The sequence below is a fragment of the Chamaea fasciata genome, unplaced genomic scaffold, assembly GCF_029207755.1.
Source record: "Chamaea fasciata isolate MVZ Bird 193981 ecotype frontalis unplaced genomic scaffold, bChaFas1.0.hap1 SCAF_26, whole genome shotgun sequence".
Classification (NCBI taxonomy): domain Eukaryota; kingdom Metazoa; phylum Chordata; class Aves; order Passeriformes; family Sylviidae; genus Chamaea; species Chamaea fasciata.
In genome coordinates, this window is record NW_027094111.1 from 3295347 (window position 1) to 3320199 (window position 24853).

The following is a 24853-nucleotide window of genomic DNA, read 5'->3' on the forward strand; positions in this document are numbered from 1 at the left end:
CACAGCTCCGGTTTCCCTCTCCCAGCCCTCCCTCTCAGCTTCCAGAAGCCTTTTGGAAGGGCAGGTGGGGATTTCACAGCACATTCCTGCTCTCCCTTCTTCCCAAGTGATGAGGAGACCGAGTCAGCCGAGCTCCACCGAGGTTAAACCATGAGTGATGCACTTCTCAGAGAGCTGGGGCCACAAACCCCCGGAATTCACAGCTTCCACTTGCTTCAGCTCCTCTCAGACTCCATAAGGTCTGCCTCACACCCACGGGGAAACAGGGATAAAAGTGTTTGTTTTCGTTTTCCAACTGCCTTCGGAATTTATCCCGTCTCGTTTAGCCCCTCTCGCAGTTTCTCTTCCTCTGCTCCTTCTTCGGGAAGCCTGGCTACCCAAACCCACCAAAACGCTCGATATTTTGTAGGAAAGACTTCCCAGGACATCAACCTCCCAGAGCAGGAGGTGAAGCAGTGAGAGCACAGAGTTTGTGGGAAGCGCCCTTGGGAAGAGGGGGGAAAAATGAAATCTGGCACCAGCGATATCAAAACACGACACCAATTTCCAGCAAAAGCCAAAGGAGGCTGAGCTGGCAGCTCAGCCACCTCACATCGACACCCAGCAACCAAAACCAGCCTGGGGACGGTGCCACAGACAGCCCACAGAGCTGCCACAGCAATTCTGGTCACCACCTGCCTCCAGCTCTGCAGACTCATTATTAATTTGTGGTCACAACTGATGAAAACAAATCCCCCCCCAAACCTCCAGATGGTAATTTTATCCCCTTCACTGCAAACACAGCTCAAGTGATCCAATTATGTCATGAAAAGACGCCCAGGGCTGAGCACAGGCAGCGTTTGGGAAGGGCTCACCTCTTTTAGCCCCACGTGGGATCTCCCCAGTGCCTGAATCTATTCAGGGACAAGAGCTGATCCTGATTTCAGGAGCCTTCCTCCGATTTCTGTGGCTCAGATGCCCACTGGTGGTTGCACAACCCCAGCCTTGGTTGGCCGGTTGGGGGGAAGAAATTTAAAAATGTGTGTCCGGTACTCAGTACTGGGCCACACACTCCTCACAGGAGCAGCTTTGCTCCAGAACTGCCGAGGCAGAGCTGCCCCATCTCTGGGTCAGAGACAGGAATGAAATGACAGGCTGGAAAGCCCAGGGATGCTGTGCTGTGCTGCGCTATTGAATTCCAACTGATGGAGCTGGCTGAGGAGATCAATGAGCAGCAAAACAACAACAGCGTGGCCTCTAAAGCTGGAAGTGGCTTTTTCCCCCCCAGAACAAAGAGTTCTCCGTGGGCACGGCCGGCCAGGAGCAGAGCAGACCAACACTGGCACCCCGTGTCTGTGTGGGATCACTTCAGACTGGGCAGGGGCATCTCTGGGCTCTTCCCTGAGCTGAGTTTTGGGTCCTGGGGTGCAGGATGGGGTGAGAGCCCTGCCCTGGAGCTCAGCTCCCCGGGGGCTGCTGCTCCGGGACACCAAAGAAAGTCTCCAAATATTCCAGAAGGCAAAGAGCATAGAAAAAAGGCTTCATTTTCTGATTGTTACTACCTTTTACAAGGTGTTCTGATACAGACCTAACATGGTTGGTGAATAGGAACGACACCTCTCTGATCCCATTGGGTAAACTGGATTGGTTAATCCCTGGATTTAGAGGGAAAAACAGAAAAAAGACACAAGGGAAAGTAAAAAGGGGGTTGTTATACATTAGGAGGGGGGTCTGTACCTCTCAAGTACCTCAGGCAGTGGGGAAAGAGAGAGGGAAAAGAGGCCTGGAAATTGGGATAAAAAGGAGGCTGCATCCTCCAAAAATTGTAGAGACCCCAGGGGAAATGCCCCATGGCCTCTCCCTTTATTCCTGTAAAGCTCCAGGACTCCTCTGTCTCCTTTTTGGACACAAACCTCGGGCTGTTTGCGCATTCATTTTCCTGGAATGGTTAAACCTGGGCTCAGGACAGGGAGAGAGGGAATGGGGAACCACCCTCCTCCCTGCGGAAGGGTTTTCCAGTCACTCTGCAGCTGTTCAATGCCAGTTCAGTGGAGCCTTTAAACACACACTTAAAGCCCATTCCCGCTCGGCAAAACACTTCAGCACCTCCTTTAAATTAAGCCGTGCTGGAGTGTTGTGGCACTGGGAAGCTGGAGCGCGTTCAGAGGGATAAACACATCCCTGCTGAGGATCCTGCTGCATCCCAGGGAGCGGTGGAGGGCTCTGGAGCCTCAGATGCTGTTCTGCTGGGGCAGCACAGGGTTCCTGCAGCCACGTTTTTCCATATTTCCCACAAGGGCATGGAGGGAATGGTCTCAAACTGCCAGAGAGGGGTTGAGGTGAGATTAGAGAGTGGGGGGAAATTCCTCCTTGTGGGAGCTGGGCTGGAATTCCCAGAGAAGCTGTGCTGCCCCTGGATGCCTGGAAGTGTCCAAGGCCAGGCTGGAGCACCCTGGGACAGTGGAAGGTGTCCCCATGGAATGGGGATGAGTTTCAGTCCCCTCCCAACCCAAAGCATCCCATAATCCTGGGATTTGTAGCTTCATTCCAGCCAGGTTTCCTCTGCTGTGCTCAGCCAGTGGTTTGAAAACCTGAATGAGGGGTGGCAGAAAGCCCCAGCTGCTGGGGATGCTCCCCACATCCCCCCCACACATGCGTTTATTCCTGAATTTCCCCTCATCTCACTGCTCTCGTGCCTCACATCTTCTGCTATTTCTGCAGCCTGAATTGGATTTTCCGAATTTGATTTCATCGAATCCAAGCTCATCCTCTCCCAGCCTTGTGGGGGTATCCTTGGAAGCTGCACTGAAGTTGCTCAGAAGTCGCCCAGGCACATTCCAGAAAGGGAAATTGAAAACTGAAACCGAGTTTCCAGAAAGAAAGAGAAAAAAAAAAAAAAATCCAACCAAAAAAGCCCCAGAACTGCTCCCACAAAGAAGATGGATGACGAACCATTTTGATTGCTATTATCCCAAAGTAACTTTCTGGCTGGTTTTTAGTGAGCAGAGAAATATTGGAGGGGGAAAAAGTAGTTTCCATTTAGCTTTATCTCTGGCTGTACTGGAAACAAATCATGGCACGGAAAAAAAAAAAGGGATAAAAGGAAATGGAAACGGCCCCATTTATTTCCTTTGCTGTAGCACACTCCGGACAGTTCTTGTGAAGATTAAAACTCTCCCGAACTGAAGCAGATTGTGCTAAAACACCGCTGAAGGATCTCAGACAGTCCTGGAGTGTCCCTGGGGCGCCTGGCCCAGTGTGGATGCAGAGGGGGAGAAAATGGGCCTGTGTGGATCTCTCCGTGTCCTCCACGGGTGTCCACTTAATTTTTGAATTGTGATGGAAATCTTAGGGATATTCTCCTTTAAAAAATCTGGGTTTTCCCTTTAATTTCTCGGATCCAGTGCAGGCTGGCTCATTAAGAGAATATCCCCCTGCCCTGGCTCTCCTGTTGATTCCTTTGGATATCTTGACTTCCAACCCCCCCAAAAATGCAGGAAAATGCAAAGAAGGGTTAAAAAAGAATTAAAAAATCAGAGTGGGGATGAATTTGGAGCCGTGTGTGCAGCGCTGCCTGAGCCAAGTGCTTGAGGTCAATGATTTTGTTATTTTCGTGGGCTCCGCGCAGCCTCGTTCCATGGGATTTATAAATTATTGCTGCTCTGCCTCGCCTTCCTTCCCCTTTTATTAGGGATGAAAACGAGTTGGGAACGCGGAGATGTGATGTACAGCCTCACATCATCGGAGCTGAGCTCGCTGATAAGATCTCAAGGTTAGAACAATGATAGCGTGGAAATCTCCCGGTCGTAAACCAGCCCGGGTAATTCGAGCCGTAGAAAAAGCTGCTTTTAGCAATGTAAATAGGGTAATAGAGCGGGGCTGCACGCCCTAAAGCTCGGGCTTCTTTCATATCCCGGCAACATCAACAGAGAAAATGGAGCTGGAGATTAATTGGAGGAGGAAGCAGCGAAGGCTTCTCCTCAGAGGGGTGAGGATGGATTTTTGGGTTTTGTTTGAAAGTCCCTGGAACGGGTCGAGGAGCTGATGGTGAGCAAGGAGAGAAGCATCTCTTCATGTCTAATAATTTTTTTTTTAAATTCTCTTTTCTCTCCCCTCTGACAATGAGAGCTCTGGGGGCTTGGGAGAGGCTGATGTAATTTGGCTGAATGCGTTGTGATGGTGGGACTCTGGCCAAGGATGCGTTGAGTCACATCTAATGACTTAAACAACTCCTAATTAATTTCGAATGAACTGGAACAAGGAGGCGCAGCTTGACGAGCACCAGGTTGTGAAAGCTCCTGATGTTGAAAACTGGCAGCGGAGCCATCCCGGGATGAGGAAAGTTGGGAGCAGCCTGGTTAAGAGGAGCGGAAAGAAACGGATGAAGGTGGAATGGGAGGAGGGTTCTGGTGCAGATCAGCAGCGCTGGGAGCTGTGTGGCGGCTCACGGTTCAAAAGAGCAGGGAGAAAGGGAGGTGAAAAATGAAAACCAGGGGGTGGGCTGGGGCTGCTGGTGCAGGTCAGCAGCTCTGGGAGCTCTGCAGCAGCTCCAGGGAAGGGGTGATGGAAATGCCTCAAATCTCCCGTTTCCATTCAGTTCAGTTCCTTTTGGGTGACACCCTGGGAAATGTGGGGGTCAGATCTGCTCTGCTACTCACAGCTCCGGTCCCAGGAGGAAAAGGGTAAAAGTGTGGATGAAGGAAGGTCCTGGATGGTGCTCCCAGGGTGAAATCTCAGGATCACAGAGGGGTTTGGGTTGGAAGGGACCTTGAAGCTCTTCATGTTCCACCCTCAGTGGGCAGGGACGCCTCCAACTAGAATGGAGGGTGAGACACAAATCCCAGGAATTCCCATCCCAGAGGATGGGACTAAAGGAGCCCAAAGTGGAAAAGGGAAAAAACAGAGATGTGAAGCAGGATGACATTCGGCTGGACGGAGGTTGATCTGTGCCCTCCGGTTCCCCTTTGATGGCTGAGTGGCTTTGAGGGATGACTGGAAGCTGCAGGAAGTGGGAGAGCTCCAGGTCCTGCTGGGTTTATCCCTGGCTGTTTTCCATGTCCTGGTTTATGGCTGAGAAGGTGCCACTTGTACCTCAGGTCATTGTCACCTGATGTGACACTCATGGTTCTGCTCTGGTGATGCCTTGGGAAGGCTGAGCTGGAACAGAGACTGGGCAGAGCTGAGAATAAAGGAGAGATTTATTGAAAGGCCTTTAGGGTACACCTTGGGCAGGACAAGAGCCTGGCCAGGGCTGCACCCAGGGTGGACCCAAAATGGGCACAAAATGGACAAATGGTCACGAGGTCTCACACTTTAATGAGTTTTGGTCCATTTGCACATTGGGGTTGAATTGTCCAATTCCAGCTCCAGGTTATGAAGTCCCATCCTTGTTCCTCCCTCCAGCCCACCCTTGTTTGTGCTTTTGGGCCTGGAGACTTGTCCCAGCTGTCCTTGGTGTGCAGCAGGAGAAGGATTTGTTTTGTGTCCCTGCTGTGTGCAGAGCTGAGTGACACTGACTGTGAGCTCAGAGCCGCACCCCTGGGCACCACAGAACCTGGAATACACCAAAGATAAAACTTAAGATATCACTGGTTCTGCTGTGTCTGTGCTGGCCTTTAACACCCCCGGAGCGGCTCCTGCGCTGGGTCACCTTGGCAGGGAGGGGTCCAGGGCCCTGGGACAGTGACATTGGAGGTGCCACTGCACCGGGATAATCCCATTGCCTTTCCTCTGTCGTAAAATCAGATAAGGCTTTGGCAGCTGTTCAGGTCCAGACAAATGAAATAAACTGCTCGGAATTCACGGTGGGAAGGAACAGCCTCAGCTACCAAATGTGTAACAGGACCTTCCCTTCATCTCCACCAATCTGCTCCGTGCCTGCGTTCATTTCCATACAATCACTGGGAAATATTCCCTTGATTGCTGGGAACAAAGCTTTTATGGGGAGGTGAGGGGGGGAAAAAAGAATTCCCTGCTCCTAATCTGCAGTGGAATCGGTAAATGGGGAAGACAGAGCTTTAATAACATTATTCTGGGCGACATCGGAGGTAAATAATCCAGTTCTATTAATCCCTGCAGCAATCAGGCCTCTGGCTGGTGGAGGCAGCCAAGGATGAGCAATAATATAATAAAATATGATCTCTGCTCAGGGGTGTTGGAGCAGAATCCCAAATCCATGGAAGCAGCGGCTGCAGCAGCTCAGGGAGTCACTCACAGGGATCCAAAGGCCTGGGGACAGCCAGGGGTTCCAAGGACATCCCCAGACTTTTCTCAGTCTCCTGTGGGACTCTCGGAGCTGGGGAAGGTTCTGGAGCACCAGAGGAGCAGCTGAGGAGGAAAAAGAGGCTCAGGGAGAACCTTGGCCCCCTCCACGCTCCCTGCCGGGGGGTGCCAGACTCTTCTCCAGGTGACGAGGAAAGGAAACGGCCTCAAGGGCGTGTTGGGGTTTGACATGAGGAGAAATTTCCTCACTGGAAGGGTTGGCCATGCCTGGAAGAGGCTTGGGAGTGGAAGGACCTAGCAAAGTGTGGATGTGGTGTTGAGGACGTGGTTCAGTGGTGACCATGAATGGGTGGGCTGAGGGTTGGAACTGGGGACCTTGGGGACCTTTTCCAGCCCTAAGGAGGCTGGAATTCTCTGAGGGTTGGAACTGGGGACCTTGGGGACCTTTTCCAGCCCTAAGGAGGCTGGAATTCTCTGAGGGTTGGAATTGGGGACCTTTTCCAGCCCTAAGGAGGCTGGAATTCTCTGAGAGTTGGGACTGGGGACCTTTTCCAGCCCTAAGGAGGCTGGAATTCTCTGAGGCTCCAGTGCTGTGTCCTCTGCTCCTGCCCTCTCAGGGGAAGGGAGATTTCAGCACGTCTGCTTTGGGGCTGACCACGTGGATCCCAGGCTGGTTTGGGTGGGAAGGGACCTACAGCTGATCCTCCGCTATCCCAGGGTGCTCCAGGTCCTTTCCAGCTTGGCCTTGGGCACTTCAGGGATGGGAAATCTGAGATTCCCCGGGCACAGCTGCTGCACTTGGGCAGCTCAGCCCAGCCCTGGGTGTCACCCCAACCCCTCTGGGATCATTTTTCTCTCTCCACGAGCAGGAATTTGAAGGTCTCCTTGTCTCCTGCACTTGGGTGATTTAAAAAAACCCCAAATCCAAGTTCCCTGCAGAGACCCAGGGTAGTGGGGGGTTAATGCTGCAACCCCCAGAGCTGCTGTGCCTCCCCTCCTGGAATGAGATCTGAGATGTGCAGGCAGCCCAGTGAAGCAGAATTTTAATCTGAGATCTGTTCTTCCAGTCTGATTTTTAAGATCCCATGCAGGTCAGGGCTGTCTGATTCTTCACAGTTCATTAAGTAGAGAGCAGCTCGTGGTGGAGATTGACTTTTAAAAATGATGGATTTTTATTTATAGCGGAGTTCTCCTCATTAATTTTAAAGGATGGAAGCGTAAAAGCAGGAATGGGTTCATTAAAAAAAAAAAAAAGGCAACATTGGTAATTTAATTAAATTGGGGGTTTGAGTATCATTACAGAAAATGAAATGTTAGTCCTGGGCTGCTTTGCCACCCGTTTGGATTTGACAGCAGCCCCTGCTCCCAGAACCTGCCTGGGCAGGAATGTTTCCAGGTGGAACTTCCCAGCTCCAGGGGCTTTGGGGGAGGATGTAAATGATGGGGTTAGGGGGAAAAAATGGTGTCAGGAGCTGGGATCTGCCCCTGCTGCTGTGCAGGGAGGGGCTGGGGGTGGCTGGAGCTCCGGGCTGGCCTTGGGGACACTGTGTGACCAGAGGGACAGCTGAGAAACCCCAGAACTGGCCTTGGGGACACTCTGTGTGTGACCAGAGGGACAGCTGAGAAACCCCAGAACTGGCCTTGGGGACACTGTGTGTGACCAGAGGGACAGCTGAGAAACCCCAGAACTGGCCTTGGGGACACTGTGTGACCAGAGGGACAGCTGAGAAACCCCAGAACTGGCCTTGGGGACACTGTGTGACCAGAGGGACAGCTGAGAAACCCCAGAACTGGCCTTGGGGACACTCTGTGTGTGACCAGAGGGACAGCTGAGAAACCCCAAAACTGGCCTTGGGGACACTGTGTGTGTGACCAGAGGGACAGCTGAGAAACCCCAAAACTGGCCTTGGGGACACTGTGTGACCAGAGGGACAGCTGAGAAACCCCAGAACTGGCCTTGGGGACACTGTGTGACCAGAGGGACAGCTGAGAAACCCCAGAACTGGCCTTGGGGACACTGTGTGTGTGACCAGAGGGACAGCTGAGAAACCCCAGAACTGGCCTTGGGGACACTGTGTGTGTGACCAGAGGGACAGCTGAGAAACCCCAGAACTGGCCTTGGGGACACTCTGTGTGTGACCAGAGCTCAGATGACGATTATTCTATTTTCAATGACGATTATTCAATTTTCAGTGACGATTATTCTGTTCTCAGTGACGATTATTCCATTTTAACTGAGGGTTTCCCTCATCCCTGTGACAATTCCCTGTCCCTAACCAGGCCCTGCTTTCCTTGCAGCCCTGCCCAGCCACACGTGCGGGAACCCGGGGCGGCTGCAGAACGGGGTCCAGCAAGGGACCACCTTCAGCATCGGGGACAGGGTCAGGTACAGCTGCAACCCCGGATTCTTCCTGGAGGGCCACGCCCTGCTCACCTGCCAGGCCAGCTCGGGACACGGAGCCTCCTGGGATTTCCCCCTCCCCGTCTGCAGAGGTAAGGAGATCCCCCTCGGAATGGGGTTTGTGGAGGTGTTCGGGGTGGGGGGCTTGCTTTAAGAGGGTTAAAAACCCAACCCTTAAAAATATCAACCCTTAAAAACCAACCCTTGAAAACCAGCCTGTGAAAACCAACCCTTAAAAATGAACCCTTGAAAACCAACCCTAAAAACCAACCCTTGGAAAGCAACCCTTAAGAACCAGCCCTTAAAACCCAACTCTTAAAATCAACTCTTAAAAACTAACCCTAAAAAACCAACCCTTGAAAATTAAGCCTTAAAACCCAACCCTTGAAAAACAACCCTTAAAAACCAGCCCTAAAAGGGGAAGGTAAATGTGGCGTGGTTGATGGTTTTTGGGGTTGTGGTTGGTGGTTTTTGGGGCTGTGGTTGGTGGTTTTTGGGGCTGTGGTTGGTGGTTTTTGGGGCTGTGGTTGGTGGTTTTTGGGGCTGTGGTTGATGGTTTTTGAGGTTGTGGTTGGTGGTTTTTGGGGCTGTGGTTGATGGTTTTTGGGGCTGTGGTTGATGGTTTTTGAGGCTGTGGTTGGTGGTTTTTGGGGTTGTGGTTGGTGGTTTTTGGGGCTGTGGTTGGTGGTTTTTGGGGCTGTGGTTGATGGTTTTTGGGGCTGTGGTTGATGGTTTTTGGGGCTGTGGTTGGTGGTTTTTGGGGCTGTGGTTGGTGGTTTTTGGGGTTGTGGTTGGTGGTTTTTGGGGCTGTGGTTGGTGGTTTTTGGTGCTGTGGTTGGTGGTTTTTGAGGTTGTGGTTGATGGTTTTTGGGGCTGTGGTTGGTGGTTTTTGGGGCTGCGGTTGATGGTTTTTAATGGGCTCCTCGAGGCTCCGGGGTTTGGGGGAATAACGGGGAGGTTGTGAACGGCTCAGAGCATTGGGAATGTGGCAGAGCTGCCTTGTCTGCAGTTTCTTGGTGTGAAGTGGGGAAAAACCCCGATTTGACAAGTGACAGGACACGGGGGATGGCTTTAAACTGAAATAGAGCAGGTTTGGGTTGAGTATCAGGAGGGAACTCCTCCCTGTGAGAGGGTGGGATGGATTTCCCAGAGAAGCTGTGGCTGCCCCTGGATCCTGGAAGTGTCCAAGGCCAGGCTGGAGCAACCTGGGATGGTGGAAGGTGAAATGAGATGATCCTTCAGCTCCTTCCCAACCCAACCCCAATCATGATCCCGTGATTATCCAGAAGACCAAGCACCCACCAAAGCCTGCAGGTTTTCCAGCCCAAACACTGGAACAGGGACTGGATTTTCTGCTTTCCAGAGCCAGCTTCCCTCTCCTGTGGCACACCCCGGGCTGCCTGTGGTGCTCTGCTGCAGGGCTGGGATGTCCCCTGGTTTAGGGAGGTAAAAGCTTCCCTTGGATTGAAAACAATTCCCGAATTCCTGCCGGTTTAGGGGCGGGGGAACTTCAAATTCCTTTCTCAGCCCAGAGAGTGCCTTGCTGACTAATTGTGCTCCCACGGGGGGGGGCTGGAGAGGCTGTAAATACACAAATGTCCGTGTTGTTCTACCAGAAACATTTGCTGCTGCTCCTGAGGTCTCTTCCCCTCGATTCCTTGTGTACTTCAGCAGAGCATCTCCTATTGATCCTTTTTATTGACTCTGCCCTGCAATCAATCAGCCCCTCCAAGCTGGGCCCCGGAGCTCGAGTTTAAAGTGAAGCAAATGTGGTTTGCCTGGGATGTTTTTAATGCACACAGAGGTGTGCTGTGCCTCTCAGTGGGGTTTTTGGGGGGTTTTTTTGGGCACTTCCCTGCTGGTCTGGGAGCTTTTAGGGAGTGTGTGGAGAGGCTCAGAGTGATTTGAGAGAGGGCTGCTTATCCCTGGTGTTTTTTATGGTCAATTATGATGTTTTTCTCGGCTTCTTCTTTCAGTTAGGATGGTCTTTGATGCTTTGATAATATTTTTGGTAAAAAAAAATTATTTTTTGAGTTTCACTGGAGTTGAAAATACTGAAATAATAATAATGAAGGGATAAAGGATCATTGATTCCAGCTGCTGGCCCTGCACTGACACCCCAAAATCCCACTTTGAGAGTGTTCAAACTCTCCTGGAGCTCTGGCAGCCTTGGGAATGTTCCCGTTCCCTGGGGAGCCTGGGCAGTGCCCAGCACCCTCTGGGGGAAGAACCTTTCCCTAAATCCATCCTAATATTCCATCAGGAGGAGCTGCAGCCCCTCTGAGCTCTGCCCTCAGTCTGCTCCTCTCCAGCTGAATGAACACCCCAAGTGCCCCCAGCTTCTCCTCCTGCCCTTTCACCACTCATGGTCCTCTTCTGGGCACTCTAAAAGGTGAAATTCCCTCAAATTCCACCTTGAGAACGGGCAAAGCAACACTTTGTCAGGAGAAAAGGGAATTCCCTGCCTGGATGGAGCAGCTCCCTGTGACAGCATTTCCCAGAGTCTTCTCCTTGCCCAGCTCCGTTCAGCATTTGTGGAGGAAACCCCAGGGAGGGAGGGAGGGAGGGATTAATCCTGACCCCAGCTGGTGCTGGAGCTGAGGCTTGGCACCATTTCCACTTCTGAGCTCCCCTCTCCAGCTGGAGGAACAGCCCAGTGCTGCTTTCCCATCCTGAGCTGCCAAACTCGTGTTTGATTTCAGGGCCGCCCTTCCAGTCTGGAGTCCAGCGCTGGGGCTGGTGGCACCTGAGCTGCTCCAGGAGGGAGGAAAATCCAGGGAACGGCTCCAAGGGCAGCACAAAATGTGCCTTTTCAGCTGCTCTGGTGGGGCTGTGCCTGCAGCTTCCTGGAGGCAGCCACTTCTTTTTCTGATGGTTTTGGTCCCGAGTCCTGATCCTTCAAGACTTCACCTCGGAATTTGCACTTGAGGCGTTTTTTGGAAGGCAGGAAGGAGAAATATTCTCCTGGAACATTGAAATCTCGTTCCAGGAAAGCAGCAAGCAGCAAAGAGAGGCTGCAGAGGGTGGGTTTGAAGCCCTGCTGCGCTTCCAGCAGCATCACTGGGCTCCCAGGAGTGTCCCAGTCGTGCTTGGCTGATAAACTGGGATAAACTGGGGAAACTTTGCTCTTGGAGCAAAGGGCGAAAGGAATTTCATCCTATCAAAAAGGTTTTCCCCTTTCTTCTGCAGGGAAGAGGATGGCTCCAAAGCTCTTGCCTGAAGGAGAGTAAATATATTTAATAAATTCAGTTTTCCCTGAGAGCAAAAAGATCTTTGTGGCCTTTGTAGATTGTAAGGAATTCTGTTAAAATTGGCTCATTGGTCGTGGCCATTGGGAAGTTCATGAAATGTATTTGTAGGTGTTATTTCATTTTCTAATGGAAGTTGAGGGTTCCAATCAGGGATGCCCGTGTCAGAAATCTCTGGAAGAGGGATCAGGTCAGGGATCCCCATGTCAGGAATCCCTGGAACAGGGATCAGATCAGGGATCCTCATGTCAGGAATGCCTGGAACAGGGACCAGATCAGGGATCCTCATGTCAGGAATCCCTGGAACAGGGACCAGATCAGGGATCCCCATGTCAGAAATTCCTGGAACAGGGATCAGATCAGGGATCCATTCCCGTGTCAGAAATCCCTGGAATGGTCTCCCTGTGTGTTTTACACACTTCCTGCCCAATTCTTCTGCCCTCAGGAGTGAAACAAGGCCAGCTCTGAGCCTAAACGGGGCTTAGGCTGAGCCCCACAAGCCCAGCTGTATTTTCATGCTGGCAGTTGGAATGCTGGGGGCAGAATTCCCGTTTTGCCCTCACCTGTGCCAGTGAACCTCCAGCAAAGCCAAGCCTTTGGAGCGCCGGGAAACGATCCCAAAACCATCCCATTGTGTCAGGAAAACACTTCCATGCACGCAGGGAGAAGCCTTTGCCCAGACTTGTTGCTGAATTGAAGCAGAACTGGTGGGTTTCTGCTTCTGGTGGGCGGCGGAATAAAGAAAATAAAAACTCAGCGAAGCCAGAGGAAAAGTCGGGGAACATTTGTGGAGCTCCATTTTGGGCATGTCAGATCTGCATAATCTCATTAAAAGTGCTCTGTCTTACTGTAACTCCAGCAGCTGCCGAGGCTGTGCGTGCCCAGAATAATTTGGGAGGGCTGCTCCAGCAGATTTGGGAAGGTTGTAGGATTGTGTTGAAGCAATAACAGCCTCTGCAAACCGAGGGAGTGTGTGTTCAGAGGTGGATGGGAAGGGAATATATTCCCCGTTAAATACCTTCTGCAGTGAAAAAAAATAATTGTCAGGGAGTTTAAATTAAGGACTCCCCTCTTAGTAATAAATATGATGATAATAAAAAAAAGCGCCAAACCATCGTGCTTTTTGGCTGGATCCTGTGAGTTTGCATAAAAACCAGAGTAGTCCCTTATTGAAGAATTCTGATGTGGCATTGAATGAAAATTCCTCAGCCTGTTCTCCATCCCCTCCTGCTCCTTCCAGCCCCAAGGGGTGGGTTGGAGTTTTCCGTGGATCTTCGGAGGCCCCTCTGTGTGTCCTGTGCAAGATGCATCCAAGTTTGAAGGATTTCTTTGGGCCAGTGAAGAGAGTTGTGTCTGACGGGGAGATGTGCCGGGAACGGGCTCCTCAGGAGCACTCGGGGCTGTTTAAAACCAAGCCAAGAGCTTGGTGGGAAACGAGCCGGGACGTGCCAGGAATGAGCCCCCGGCTGATCCTGCTGGGTTTTCCATCTTCATCCTTCAGAGTGGGCAGGGAACTGATGTTGCAGGGCACCCCCACACCCAAGCAGGTGTTCCCCTATTGGGAAAAGAGCTTCAGTTTCACCCCTGAACTTTTAAGGAAGAAGAACCAGAAACTTCTGTGCTTCTCTCACCTTAATTTGCCTGTTGGGCAGTAAAAATGTACCTCAAGGCCCGTAACTGTTTCTATTGGTCAGCCTGCCAAAAATTCCTCCTCGCTCCTTACCTACCTAAAAGAGTGACCCTCTGTGCCTTTTTTTGGGGTGTCTTAGCAGGGCTGAGGGGTTTCCTTGTGTTCTGCCTGGGTATTTTCTCTTTTATTAAAAGCCTTTTTGCTTTTTCTGAGCACCTCCAATCAGCCACCTCGCTAATTATTCTTAAGCCATTCCTGGGAGGTTGGTGGTGACCCCTCAGAGCTGGACACACCTTTGTGGGGCTGATAACACGCTGGCCTCACGCAGCCTGTACCAAACCACCCCTGACCGCAGCAGAGGGGTTTGGCTCTGGGTTTTTGGGCTCTCCAGGGCTCACCCCTCGCCTTGTGTTGCAGCTGACGATGCCTGTGGAGGGACCCTGCGGGGCCAGAGCGGGATCATCTCCAGCCCTCACTTCCCCCTGGAGTATGGCAACAATGCAGACTGCACCTGGACCATCCTGGCCGAGCCCGGGGACACCATTGCCCTGGTTTTCATGGATTTCCAGCTGGAGGATGGATACGATGTCCTGGAAGTTGCTGGCACAGAGGGATCCTCGCTCTGGTAGGTTCCTGCTGGTGTTAATAATTCCTTGTAGGATGCTCGTGGGCTGTGTGGGCAGAGCCAAGCTTCACGGGGTGGTCAGAGGGAGCAGTTTGGGCCTGAAGGAGGGGGAAATCCCCAGTTATTCCCAGGGGCTTCCTTGTGGAATCTGGGATTTGCTTGGCAAACTCCGCAGCGAGCATTGCTGCTGCGAACCCCGTTGTCTGCAGTGAGAGTCTGTGGTGTGGCTGGGCAGGAGAAGGGAGATTAAAAAAAAAAAACAAACCCAAACAAAAATCATCCAACCTCTGAGAACGCCTCCAACCCTGCCACACCCAAGCCTTGGTTTTGCTAAGAATCCTGATCATTGCTAAACCTGTTGCTGTTGATGAACTTCTGGAAATGTTTCACCGCATCCACTTGTCCCTGGGGCGGGAGACGGAATTCCAACCCCTCCCTTTCCTCCCAGGGGTTGCCTGGAAAATGCTCTCAGAACTACTGCTTTGGTTTGGGATAAAAGCCAATAGTTCCAATATTCAGGAGCTACCCTGGTGCTCTGAAGGCAGGGGAAATGGGGAACTGCAGAGGGAATTTGGTGTGTTCCTGGTTTTGGTGTTGGACACGGTGCTCAACTGCACTCAGCAAATGGTTAAAAACCTTGACTGGCAGCAGGTGGAAGGTCCTGGAAGTTGGATTTAAACCCAGCATCCCTCTGGAAGTGAAGAAGGCAGCGTTTGAAATGATCAGGTGTCGCCTGGGATTATCAGGGGCGAGTTAAATGGTGATTATTTGCGAGGATCCTGTTGCAAATCCCATTTATTTGAGTGATTTATCCTGGCTGGCGATTCTGAGGGAGCAGGATTGGAGTGTTTAGGCTGTATTGATGGGAGGGAAGTTGCCATTTACCACGTACCAATTGTTTACCGTTCCCAGGCCCCCTTGGAAAATTAGATGTTGCTGTTTGATGATAAAAAAAAAAAAAAAAAGCCCTGGCTGGTTTTATTAGAATGCATTAATATTTTAGGGCACTGTTGGTTCGTAGGCACTCAGCTGTGCTGGCTGGGAAGATGGATGGAGTTGGTTAAGAAACATTATTCAGCCTGGAGGTGTTGCCAGAGCAGAGCTGTGTCTTGTCATGTCAAAAATAAAACAAAGCCTGGCAAGAGGGAACCTGCTGGGAGAGAGAGGAAAAAAAAAATAAAATAAAATTAATAAACTCCTCATAAATACAGCAGGGAAAAAAAAAAAAAAACAACAACTTTTAAAATGCCAGTTGTGGGGAATGTAAGCCTGGCTTTGAGCTGAGCCTGTAGTGCACGCATTAAAAATGAGGTTAACCTTAGTTTAAGTTTTACAGGTGTCACTTTGGGGCTTGTTGGAGGGAAAAATGATGGGTTTGCATCGCTGCTCCCCCTCCAGGTGTGCCTGTGCTGCATCCCTGACTCTGCACCTTTCCCTGGATGAGCTCAGCCCTTTTTTGGGATCTCCTGGTCCCACCTGCAGGAATTCCCCCCTGGCAGAAGCTGTTGCTGCTTTTTGAGGCGCTTCCCTTAATTCCACATCCCTGAAATCCCTGAATTTCCCGCCCCCGGCCCATTCCGGGGCATCTCATTTCGCATTCCTGAAGGAAACTTCGCAGTCCCACCAGCGGAATTGCAAAGGAGTCTTGTTTGGAATCTCATCTCTCCAAGCTGGCCCGGTAATTAAATTCAGATGAGTCAGTTCTCAATAATTTTTGCCCGTAGGGGGAAAAAAACCTGGCGCTCCTATCTCGTCTTTAACCGTGCTGATGTGATTCAGCAGGAGAAGAGATCTCAACCCCCTTTTTCCCCAGTTCTGCCTGTGAAAAAAAAACAAAAACGGGTTTTAATTATTGGTAATGGGACAGAGAGACTTGCAGCCGATTCTCTTGAAGCCTCTCGCAGCTGAATATTTCAAATATTTCATTTTCTGAGGAGTTTTAGTCATGGCCAGGGCTGGGCACAAATAAACAAACTCGAATTTCATCAGGAGGATAATTCCTGTGAGTTTCCAAGCTGTGGAATGGCACCTAATGACGGTATTTATGAGCCCATTAACTCAGCACTTGAAGTAACCTTGACTTGACCTGCTTTTAGAAAAACCTGCATTATCCTTCACCCTCCCGGCTTTAAAAATGGAATTTTGGGGCGGTGTTTTGTTTTGTTGTTGTTTTTTCTTTTTAATGAGCCAGCTTGCTTTAAGTGCCTTCACATTGATCCCCCGGCCTGGAGAGTCCTGAGCTGGGTTTCCTTTGCTCCCCAACCTGTTGGATGTGAATCCTGCAGGAAGAATTCCAAGGGAAAGGGCTGTGCCGGGCAGAGCAGCAGCGATGCAGGAGCTGTTTGAGACAGATTAATAAAAATCACACATTTACAGCTCTTTCAGCTGCTCCCACGGGCTCTGTCAGGAGACCTTGAGCCTTGACAGGTGAGAAATAAAATCCTGCTGTGACGCCTTGGGAAGGCTGGGCTGGGACAGAGACTGGGCAGAGCTGGAGAATAAAGGAGAGATTTATTGAAAGGCCTTTAGGGTACACCTTGGGCAGGACAAGAGCCTGGCCAGGGCTGCACCCAGGGTGGACCCAAAATGGGCACAAAATGGACAAACGGTCACGAGGTCTCACAGTTTGATAAGTTTTGGTCCATTTGCACATTGGGGTTGAATTGTCCAATCCCAGCTCCAGGCTGTGAGGTCCCATCCTTCTCGTTCCTCCCTCCAGCCCACCCTTGTTTGTGCTTTTGGGCCTGGAGACTTGTCCCAGCTGTCCTTGGTGTGCAGCAGGAGAAGGATTTGTTTTGTGTCCCTGCTGTGTGCAGAGCTGAGTGACACTGACTGTGAGCTCAGAGCCGCACCCCTGGGCACCACAGAACCTGGAATACACCGAAGATAAAACTTGAGGCATCAGCTGAGCAGGGAGCAGGAGGGGGAAGGAGCAGGGTGGGATGAGCCTGTGGCATCAGGAAGGGCAGTGTGGGGTCCCCAGGCTGGGAGGTGACATGGGAAGCACGGCAGGAGCTGCCCTGTTCTCCTTCAGGCCATCCGGGTGTGATCCTGTGTCCCCAGGGTGTGGAATGCACCTGCTCCAGTGGGAACAGGAGGGTCTTTGAGCTCCCCTCCAGCCCGGTCCACTCTGGGATTCTCTGGCATCCTCACCCCCAGACTTCCTCTCAGCTTCCAGACTTGGGGTTCTCTTCCCTTCGTTTTGTCCCTGAGAGATGTGGCAGGATCCGTGCAATTCCTCCCTCTAAATCCATGGAAAAGAAGAACATCCCCCAGGGCCTGGCGGTGTGCTTTGTGCCAGGACCTGCCGGAGCTGGGAATTCCCCGTGCTGAGGCTGTTGGGAATTGCTGCTGGTTGTCCCTGGTTTGTGGCACCTGCTCAGAGCCTCACACCCCAAAAACCTGTCAGACAGAACACCCCAAAATGTGGCTCTGACAGAGACTGGTGTCCTGGAGCTTCAGGAGATGTTCCTGATTGGAAAATTTAGGTGGGAAATTTACTTTCAGGATGCTTTAATAACGAGGCTTTCCAGGTCTTTTATATCCCTGTTGTGTTTTGTGTGGGTGGGAGGGACTGGGATTTTCGTTGGGAATTGTGCTGCTGTTGCTGCTTTTTCCTGGGATCGTGGGCTTCAGAGCACAGAATGCTCCCAGCCTTTTGGGGTTTATTTTAGGAAAGTTGCATCAGCTGTCACGTTGCCCCCAAGTGCCTCCCACTCCTTGAGCCTTCCCTTGTCATTCCCCCTGGGAACCAGTTTCTGCTCCTTGGTTTTCTGCTGGTAATCCCGTGCTGAGGGGATGTGGTGGGAGAAGCAGGGCTGGGAGTGAGGAATGGCCCGATCCAGGGAGTTTATTCCTGTCTTGAGTTCAGTTCCTCCCCCTCAGTGCCTCGTCTTTGTTTTGCCTCTTCAGCCTGGGCGCTGCGTTTCCCACCTTTGCACAAAATCTTTCCTTCTCCTCTGGTTTGTTTTTTTTGTTGTTGTTGTTTTTTTTCCACTTCATTTGCGTCGAATTCCTTTTGGCTTCGTCCCGTGATTTCCTGGGAGAGGAACCTGCCCCTGCATGTGAATTACTGCACACACTTCCAGCACAGCTGTGCCAGATGTGAAGGCAGCACAGGCACCTCGCTGTGCTCCAGATGTTGGGCAGTGGGTGAAAACAAAAGCGCCCGTGCACGAAGTGAGCCTGGGACAACCAAGAACCTCGGAATTCCAAGTTCCTCTGGTTGATTTTACGGGTTTTTTCTGGAGCTGAGCCCAGAGGATGCCTTGGGGCCATCAGCCCTTCCTGGAGCAGCATTCCGGAAGTTCTCTTCTTTCCTGAGACCCCTTTGGGCCCTTCAGCCCTTCCTGGAAGAGCATTTTTGAGGTTCTCATTTCCTGAGACCTCTTGGAACCGTCAGCCCTTACAGGAGCAGAACTCCTGAAATTCTCTCTCATTTCCGTGTTTCTGAGACTCCTTGGGGCCATCAGCCGTTCCTGGAGGAGCATTCCTGAAATTCCCTCCTTTCCATCTTCTCTGATTTCCCTGTTCCTGCAGAGAGCTGAGTCTGGGGGAAAATTTTTGAAGGAGCCACCAGCATTCCAGCAGCTCCTCTCAAATTCCTTTTCCCCTCACGACATCCAGCTGACCCTTCCCTCCCCACCACCTAAATCCATCTCCTGAGTGGCTCCCCAAAGTCATTAAAGCTCTGGGATGCTCCAGGATTCCCTGTGGATGCAGCTGATCCCGTCCCTCTGGCCAGCCCCTCTCTCTCTCCACACGCCTGGTGCTCTCCGAGCTGCGGGTCCTGGAGGTCACAGCTTCACACGGTGCCGATGGTGGGTGGTGAGAAATCTCCTCAGCGTGGGCTCCTGATGGACCAGCCCATTCCCTTTAAATCAAAGCAGCTTCTGATCCTGCCGTGCCGGCCTCGGAGCTCTCAGCTCCCACTTTTCATCTCGGAGCTGCCTGTGAAGTCCGTGGAAGGGCTCTGGCTCCGGGTTTTGCGCTTTGGGATGTGTTCCTCGTGCAGCTTTCTGGGATGACCCTGCAGGATCCTGCAGTCCTTTCCTGGCATCCCAGACTTTCCCTTTCCTTTCCCTTTCCAATACGTGAGAGCAGAAGCGACTGCAGTGTGGCTTGAGAGCAGTATCTTTCATCTCCGGCAGTATTTCTAGAGAATGCTTTGCTAGATCAGGCAGTCCCTACTTGCCTTGTTGCTCATTTGCAGAAAAATCTGCAGAAGCTTCTCTCAAAGAATCTGAAAAGCAGGTTCTTGGCCTTTTGCTGTGGTTCAGAAATTCCCACTCACGACAAACAGCAAGGATTTAGAAATCCTTGAGATTCAGAAATCACAGAGCTCAAACACCTGTGAAGCACGGGGACATCTAATGGTGTCTTTTTTAAAAAACTACTTTTTTAAACATTCTTTAAGAACCAATGGATCGTTGCATCCGAGGATGGTCCCTCTCAGTCCCCCGTGCCTCCCCAGCAGCTGCTGCTCCTCGCAGGGATTCTGAAAGGCAGAATTGCTTTCCCAACGATTCTCGTCTCACTCTTGCCACTCTCTGGCAGAGGTTTTTTTCCAGGCTGTAATAGCTTTTATTTGCAAGTTGACAAGAACTATCCTGCCCTGGGCGTGCACGAGGCTGGAGCTGGGAAGGTTTCTGTGTGTTCTGGAAAGAACTTCTTTCATCACCACTTAAAACCCAGAAAAAATGGGAAAGTTTCCTTTCCCGGTGCAGTGATTGGAGCTTCCTTATTGCAAGAACTCCTGGGTGCTCTATCTGGAATACTCAGATGTTTTCCTTCCACGGGAAGTGTTTTCCATAGGGCTGGGAGACGTGGATGAGGTGACTTTTGAAATCCCTATTTAAACGTCCCTTACATCATCTTTGGGATCTGCAAAATCGACTTCCTTATTTAATTCAGTCATTTTCCTTCCCGAGTGTTCGTGTGCTTTTAATTGGAGACGAATCCCACAAAGGCTTCAACGCCCTAAAGCTTTGCTTTAGTGGGGAAATGGTCTTCCTGCAAAATCCCCTTTTCTCTTGGAAGGTGCATTCCCTGCAGAGAACATTCCGGAGAAGTTGGAACCAGAGCATGTTCCAATCCCTGGGAGCTGCGGTGGGGAGCTCCCAGCCTTTGGAATTCCTGCCCTCCAGGCCTTATTTGAACGTGGATTTCCTCTGTGAAAAGCAGGAATTTGGTGGTCAGGGGAGCCCTGGATTTCGGGAGGCAGAGCTGATGCCTTCCCAAGGGAATTCCAACCAGCCCTGAACATCCTCGGTGCTCTTGGGAAGTCCGAGGATTGGGAATGCTTTGGACAGAGAGAGGTTCGTGCTCCCACATTGTCCCAGAGCTCCTGGCCCTGCACAAATACCCGGGAATGCTGGAAGGAATGCTGAGTTTTGGAGGAGTTCCATAGTTTGTGGATATTCCTGGAGGGAAGGGAAGGTTTCAGCTCCTTCCCGGGGCTGTGGCTGAATGCGGAGCAGCAGAATCCGCTTCTCCCTCTGTTCCTGGCTGCCATTCCTTCTCCTGGAAGGAATCTGCTTCCCAAATCCTGCCCTGGGACATGGCAGGGAGAGGGAAACTGCTGTGACATCGGCCCCATCACCTCTCCCCTTCAACCCCATCAAACAGGATCGGATCCCATTCCCTCTCTGCCCCCAGTCTTACTTTTCCGTGCATTAGCAGGATGAATTCCATTTGCTGCACAGTGGAAAGCTTTTAGTGAATATTCAGACTGGGAAGGAGATGCTTTTAGGCAAAAAACCGACCTTGATAATGGTTTAATTGTCCCTTTTTTATCCCAGTTTGTCCGTTCTTTGTTGTTTGGTCACCTCAGGGGCAAAGATCCCCATGGCAAGGCCACGGCTGTGTGCTCCTGAATCCCAAGGGATGGAGGGGCAGGGAAGCCTGTGATAGTGGAGGGAGAAAATAAAAATCCCTGAAGGTCATTAATTCTTAATTCCTTTCCGTGTTTGTCCTGCAAACACACGTCGGAAGAGTAAAAAAAAAAAAAAAAAAAAAAAAAAAGTTTTTTTGCAAGAAACCTCAGTAGCTGTAATCTAAAGAGAGGGTTTGTTTGAGGCTGAGGCTGACACGCCTGGCTGGAAGCTGAGAAAAACATTGGAACCTCCTTCAGGATGTGACCCAAAAATACAGACGGTAAAGCAGTGAATAATACCCCGGTTTGGCAGGGGAAGGAGGCTTTAAGTAAGCGCAGACGATGTTCCGGGCTGTAAAAAGTCGGATATTCGGGATTCTCTTTAAAACACTGTCACAGCAGAACACCGACTTCTCCCGGCTCAGGCGAGGATTTGGACAAACGTTGGTGGGGAAGGATCAGTGCCTTCACTCCGAGGTGTTCCAGGAGCTGTCTGTGCCTTCCCGGCGCCGTTTGTCGTGTTCAGACACCAATTCCTGTCACTTCGGGGACGTCGGGCTGCGGCTGTGCCCGTGCGGGGAGGTCTCGGGGATCCAGGGAGCTGTTTTTGGTGTCAGGATCTGTCTGCCGGAGCTGATAACGCTCGTGTTCTACACCCTCCCTTATCTGCAGCTTCAAAGGGAGCAGCGCAGACACCTCGGCTGCTTTCAAAGGCCTCTCCCTGCTGGGCTTTCTCCAGGCCCCTCTCAGGGATGTTTTTCCTGCTATTTACAAGTTGTTTCAAGGATGAAATCGCTTTGTTTTCAGATGTCAGCTTGCCTCACAAAATCTGGTTTAAATGCTCTTTTGCCTGCTGGCTTTTCCCTGGCTGGGTTTGCTGCAGCTGCTCCCCGGATCCCTGGGCTCGCTTTCCATCCCTCCCTGGAGCTGGGAATCACCGCTGATGGATCCATTCCGTGCTGAATTCACCTCTCTGTCCTTAAAATCATATTTTGGGGGATGTCTGGGCCTCAGGGGAGGAAAATGTCAGCGTTTCAAACACCAGCGTGCGTCGGTGCAGTTCCTCGTGAGAGGGCGGAGGAAACAAAGTGTGGCCACAGCGTGGAAAAGCCTGAAATTAGGAATTGGAATTGTGCTTTCAGAGCTGGGATTTGTTAATCTTGGTGTGTTTTCAGAGGTGGGCTGTTGTATCTGTGACTCCTGGTGTGTTTTCACTGTGCTCTGCTGTATTTGTTCATCCTGACAGCTCCCTAAATACCTGGGATCTCTGTGTCTTGACACATCTGGAGTACAACCCCATATCTATTTATAATTTAGTCAAACTTTTCCAGCTCCAGTCCAGGCCTGGGGGCCTCTTGTCCTCGAGTCCCATCCTTGCAGTTAATGTGGCAAAAATTGCCTCTTTTTTCCTGTTGTTTGCTTTGCTGCCACTGCCTTAAAAGCTTAAGATGCCCTGGCAGGGCTCAGTGGGATGAGGAGGGAAGGGCAGGGTCTGTTTTCCATTCTGGATCCCTGAGCTGTTCCCGGGAGCTGCTGGATTCCTGAAGGGAGAGGGAATTGCTCTGGCAGCAGTTTGGGGTTGGTCAGTGCAGCCTCAGCTGAGCGGGGTCAGGTCTGAGGGGTGAAACCTCAGCTGAGCATCCTCGGGGCAGGGCAGGATTCTCCTTTCCAGGCCTTGATGTTTCCTTAAGGAATTAGTCCCAGACCTGGCTCTGGGAATGAATGGGCTGTCAGGGAGGGATTCCTGTGATAATCATGAATTCCACAGGCTTCCAGATCCAGTTTTTTCCCGCCCTGGGAGCTGCCACCACTGGCGGCTCTTGGCACGGGGACATTTCAGTGTCCCAGACTGAAATCTGGTCCCGTCAGTTGTTAGAAGCAGGCGCTTGAGTGAGCTCAGCTCAGGCTGCCCAAAGCCCAGATGGAGGCAGACCCTGGGCTGGGTTTTTGCTCCCTGGCACAGTTCAGGTCTGTCCTGGCAAGTCAGGATCTCTTCAGCTCCTGCTGGGCTTGGCTGTGACACTTTTGGCTGTTTCACAGCGGGGCTGGGTTGATTTTTGCCTCCCAGGGACCTTTCTGGTGGCTGGGTTTGGAGTGGGGATCAGGACGATGCCCTGGGCACCAGGAAATGTTGGAGGATTTAGGAATAAACAAAATGCTGTTGGCAACTCCTGTCCAAGGATTGCTTTACTGGCTGGAATTCCCACAGAATCATGGAGGGGTTTGGGATGGAAGAGACCTTAAATCCCATCCCGTTCCACCCCTGCCTCGGGGACACCTTCCACTGTCCCAGGGTGCTCCAAGCCCTGTCCAGCCTGGCCTGGGACACTTCCAGGGCTGGAACATCCACAGCTTCTCTGGAAAATCCAATCAAAATGTTATAGAACCTGAAAACTCGACCAGCCCTTTCTACACTTTGAAAACAGTCCCGTTCCTTTGATAATTCCCAGTTGGAGCACAGGGGGAATACCCATCCCTTCCTGCTCTCCTTTATCCCTTTGTCTTTCTCCCACTCTTTCTAAATTAATTTTATAATCATCCTTTAAATGATGGAGCGGCTCAAATTAGCTCTTTTAGCCAGAATTACCTGCATTAAAGATCTCCCTTAAAAAAGAAAGGCATAAAGGTAATGAATTGCTTCAATTATTATAATGTGGCTTAGCTTGTGCTTTTCTCTTGGAAAAACCTGGTTTTGATAAGTCAGCTGTTCTTAAAAGGGGGAAAAAAAAATAACAGAAGTGCTTCAGGCTGGAAGTTGGCACGAAGGAATTTGGAAATCAGGTTGTTCCCTGTGTAATGGCAGAGAATGAATTACCCCCATTGATCCTGGAGCAGTGCCCTGTGCTCCAAACAGCCCGGTGGGAAGGGGAGTGTTCACAGAGGATTCGGGTTTTTGGGTTTTTGGGTTTTTTTTTTTCCCCAGTCACAGATGCTTTATGTGAGTTTAAAAACCAAAGGATATTTGTTCAAAGCCACGCTGGAATTTCTAGAGCCTGGAAGTGAATCAAAGGCAAGGGAAAAGGAGAGGGAGATCTTGAAAGGGGTTTCAAAGCCGCTCTGTGATGGGTGAGGGGGAGGCTGGAGATGGCAAAGCTGATTTGGGAGAGGGGGGCGGGAGCGGGGCGGTGGAACAGGGAACGGGGCCGGGAGCTGCTCCCTGGAAATGCTGCTCCCGCCCCTGGGAGAGTTCCCGGGCTGGGATGGACCCGAGGAGGGGACTGGGGATGCTCAGGGCTCTCTGCTGGTCCGTGGGATTTCCTGCTGCTGTGCCCGGGTGGGTCTTGGGATGCTGTGCCCAGGGGGGTGCTGTGCCCGATGGATCCTTTATCCAGGTGTGCTCTGTGCCCAGGTGTGTTCTGTGCCCACGTAGATTCTGTGTCGTATGCCCAGGAATGTTCTGTGCCCAGGTGGGTGCTGTGCCCAAAGTTTCCTGTGCCAGGTGGATCCTGTATCTGGGTGGGTGCTGTGCCCAGGTAGATTCTGTGTCCTGTGCCCACGTGGGTGCTGAGGCAGGTGGATCCTGTATCCAGGTGTGTCCTGTGCCCAGGTAGATTCTGTGTCCTGTGCCCAGGTGGGTGCCCACACCTGTTGGTGCTCCCAGTTCTGCTGTCCCAGTGCAAACTGGAATATTCCCAGTAAAACCTCCCCGGGCTTTGCGTTTCCCAGCTGGTGAGCAGTGCCTGGGTCCCTGTCGCAGCCCAGCCCCGGGATTTGGGAATGTTCCCTGACTCCCTGGGTGTGAGCAGTGCCTGGGTCCCTGTCGCAGCCCTGCCCCAGGATTTGGGAATGTTCCCTGACTCCCTGGGTGTGAGCTGCACTTGGGAAGGGGCTCCTGATCCAGGGAGTCCCCGTGGGCTGGGCAGCTCTCTCCCAT

The 24853-nt window shown here is 51.5% G+C and overlaps 1 protein-coding gene across 1 annotated transcript in view; it reads left to right on the plus strand.

Annotated features, from left to right (window-relative positions):
- Positions 1 to 24853, plus strand: part of CSMD2 (CUB and Sushi multiple domains 2) — a 248493-nt gene that overhangs the window by 58742 nt on the left and 164898 nt on the right. Inside the window, 2 exon segments of the mRNA XM_066204225.1 lie at positions 8500 to 8694; positions 13898 to 14105. Of these exon segments, the coding sequence (XP_066060322.1) occupies positions 8500 to 8694; positions 13898 to 14105 (403 nt within the window).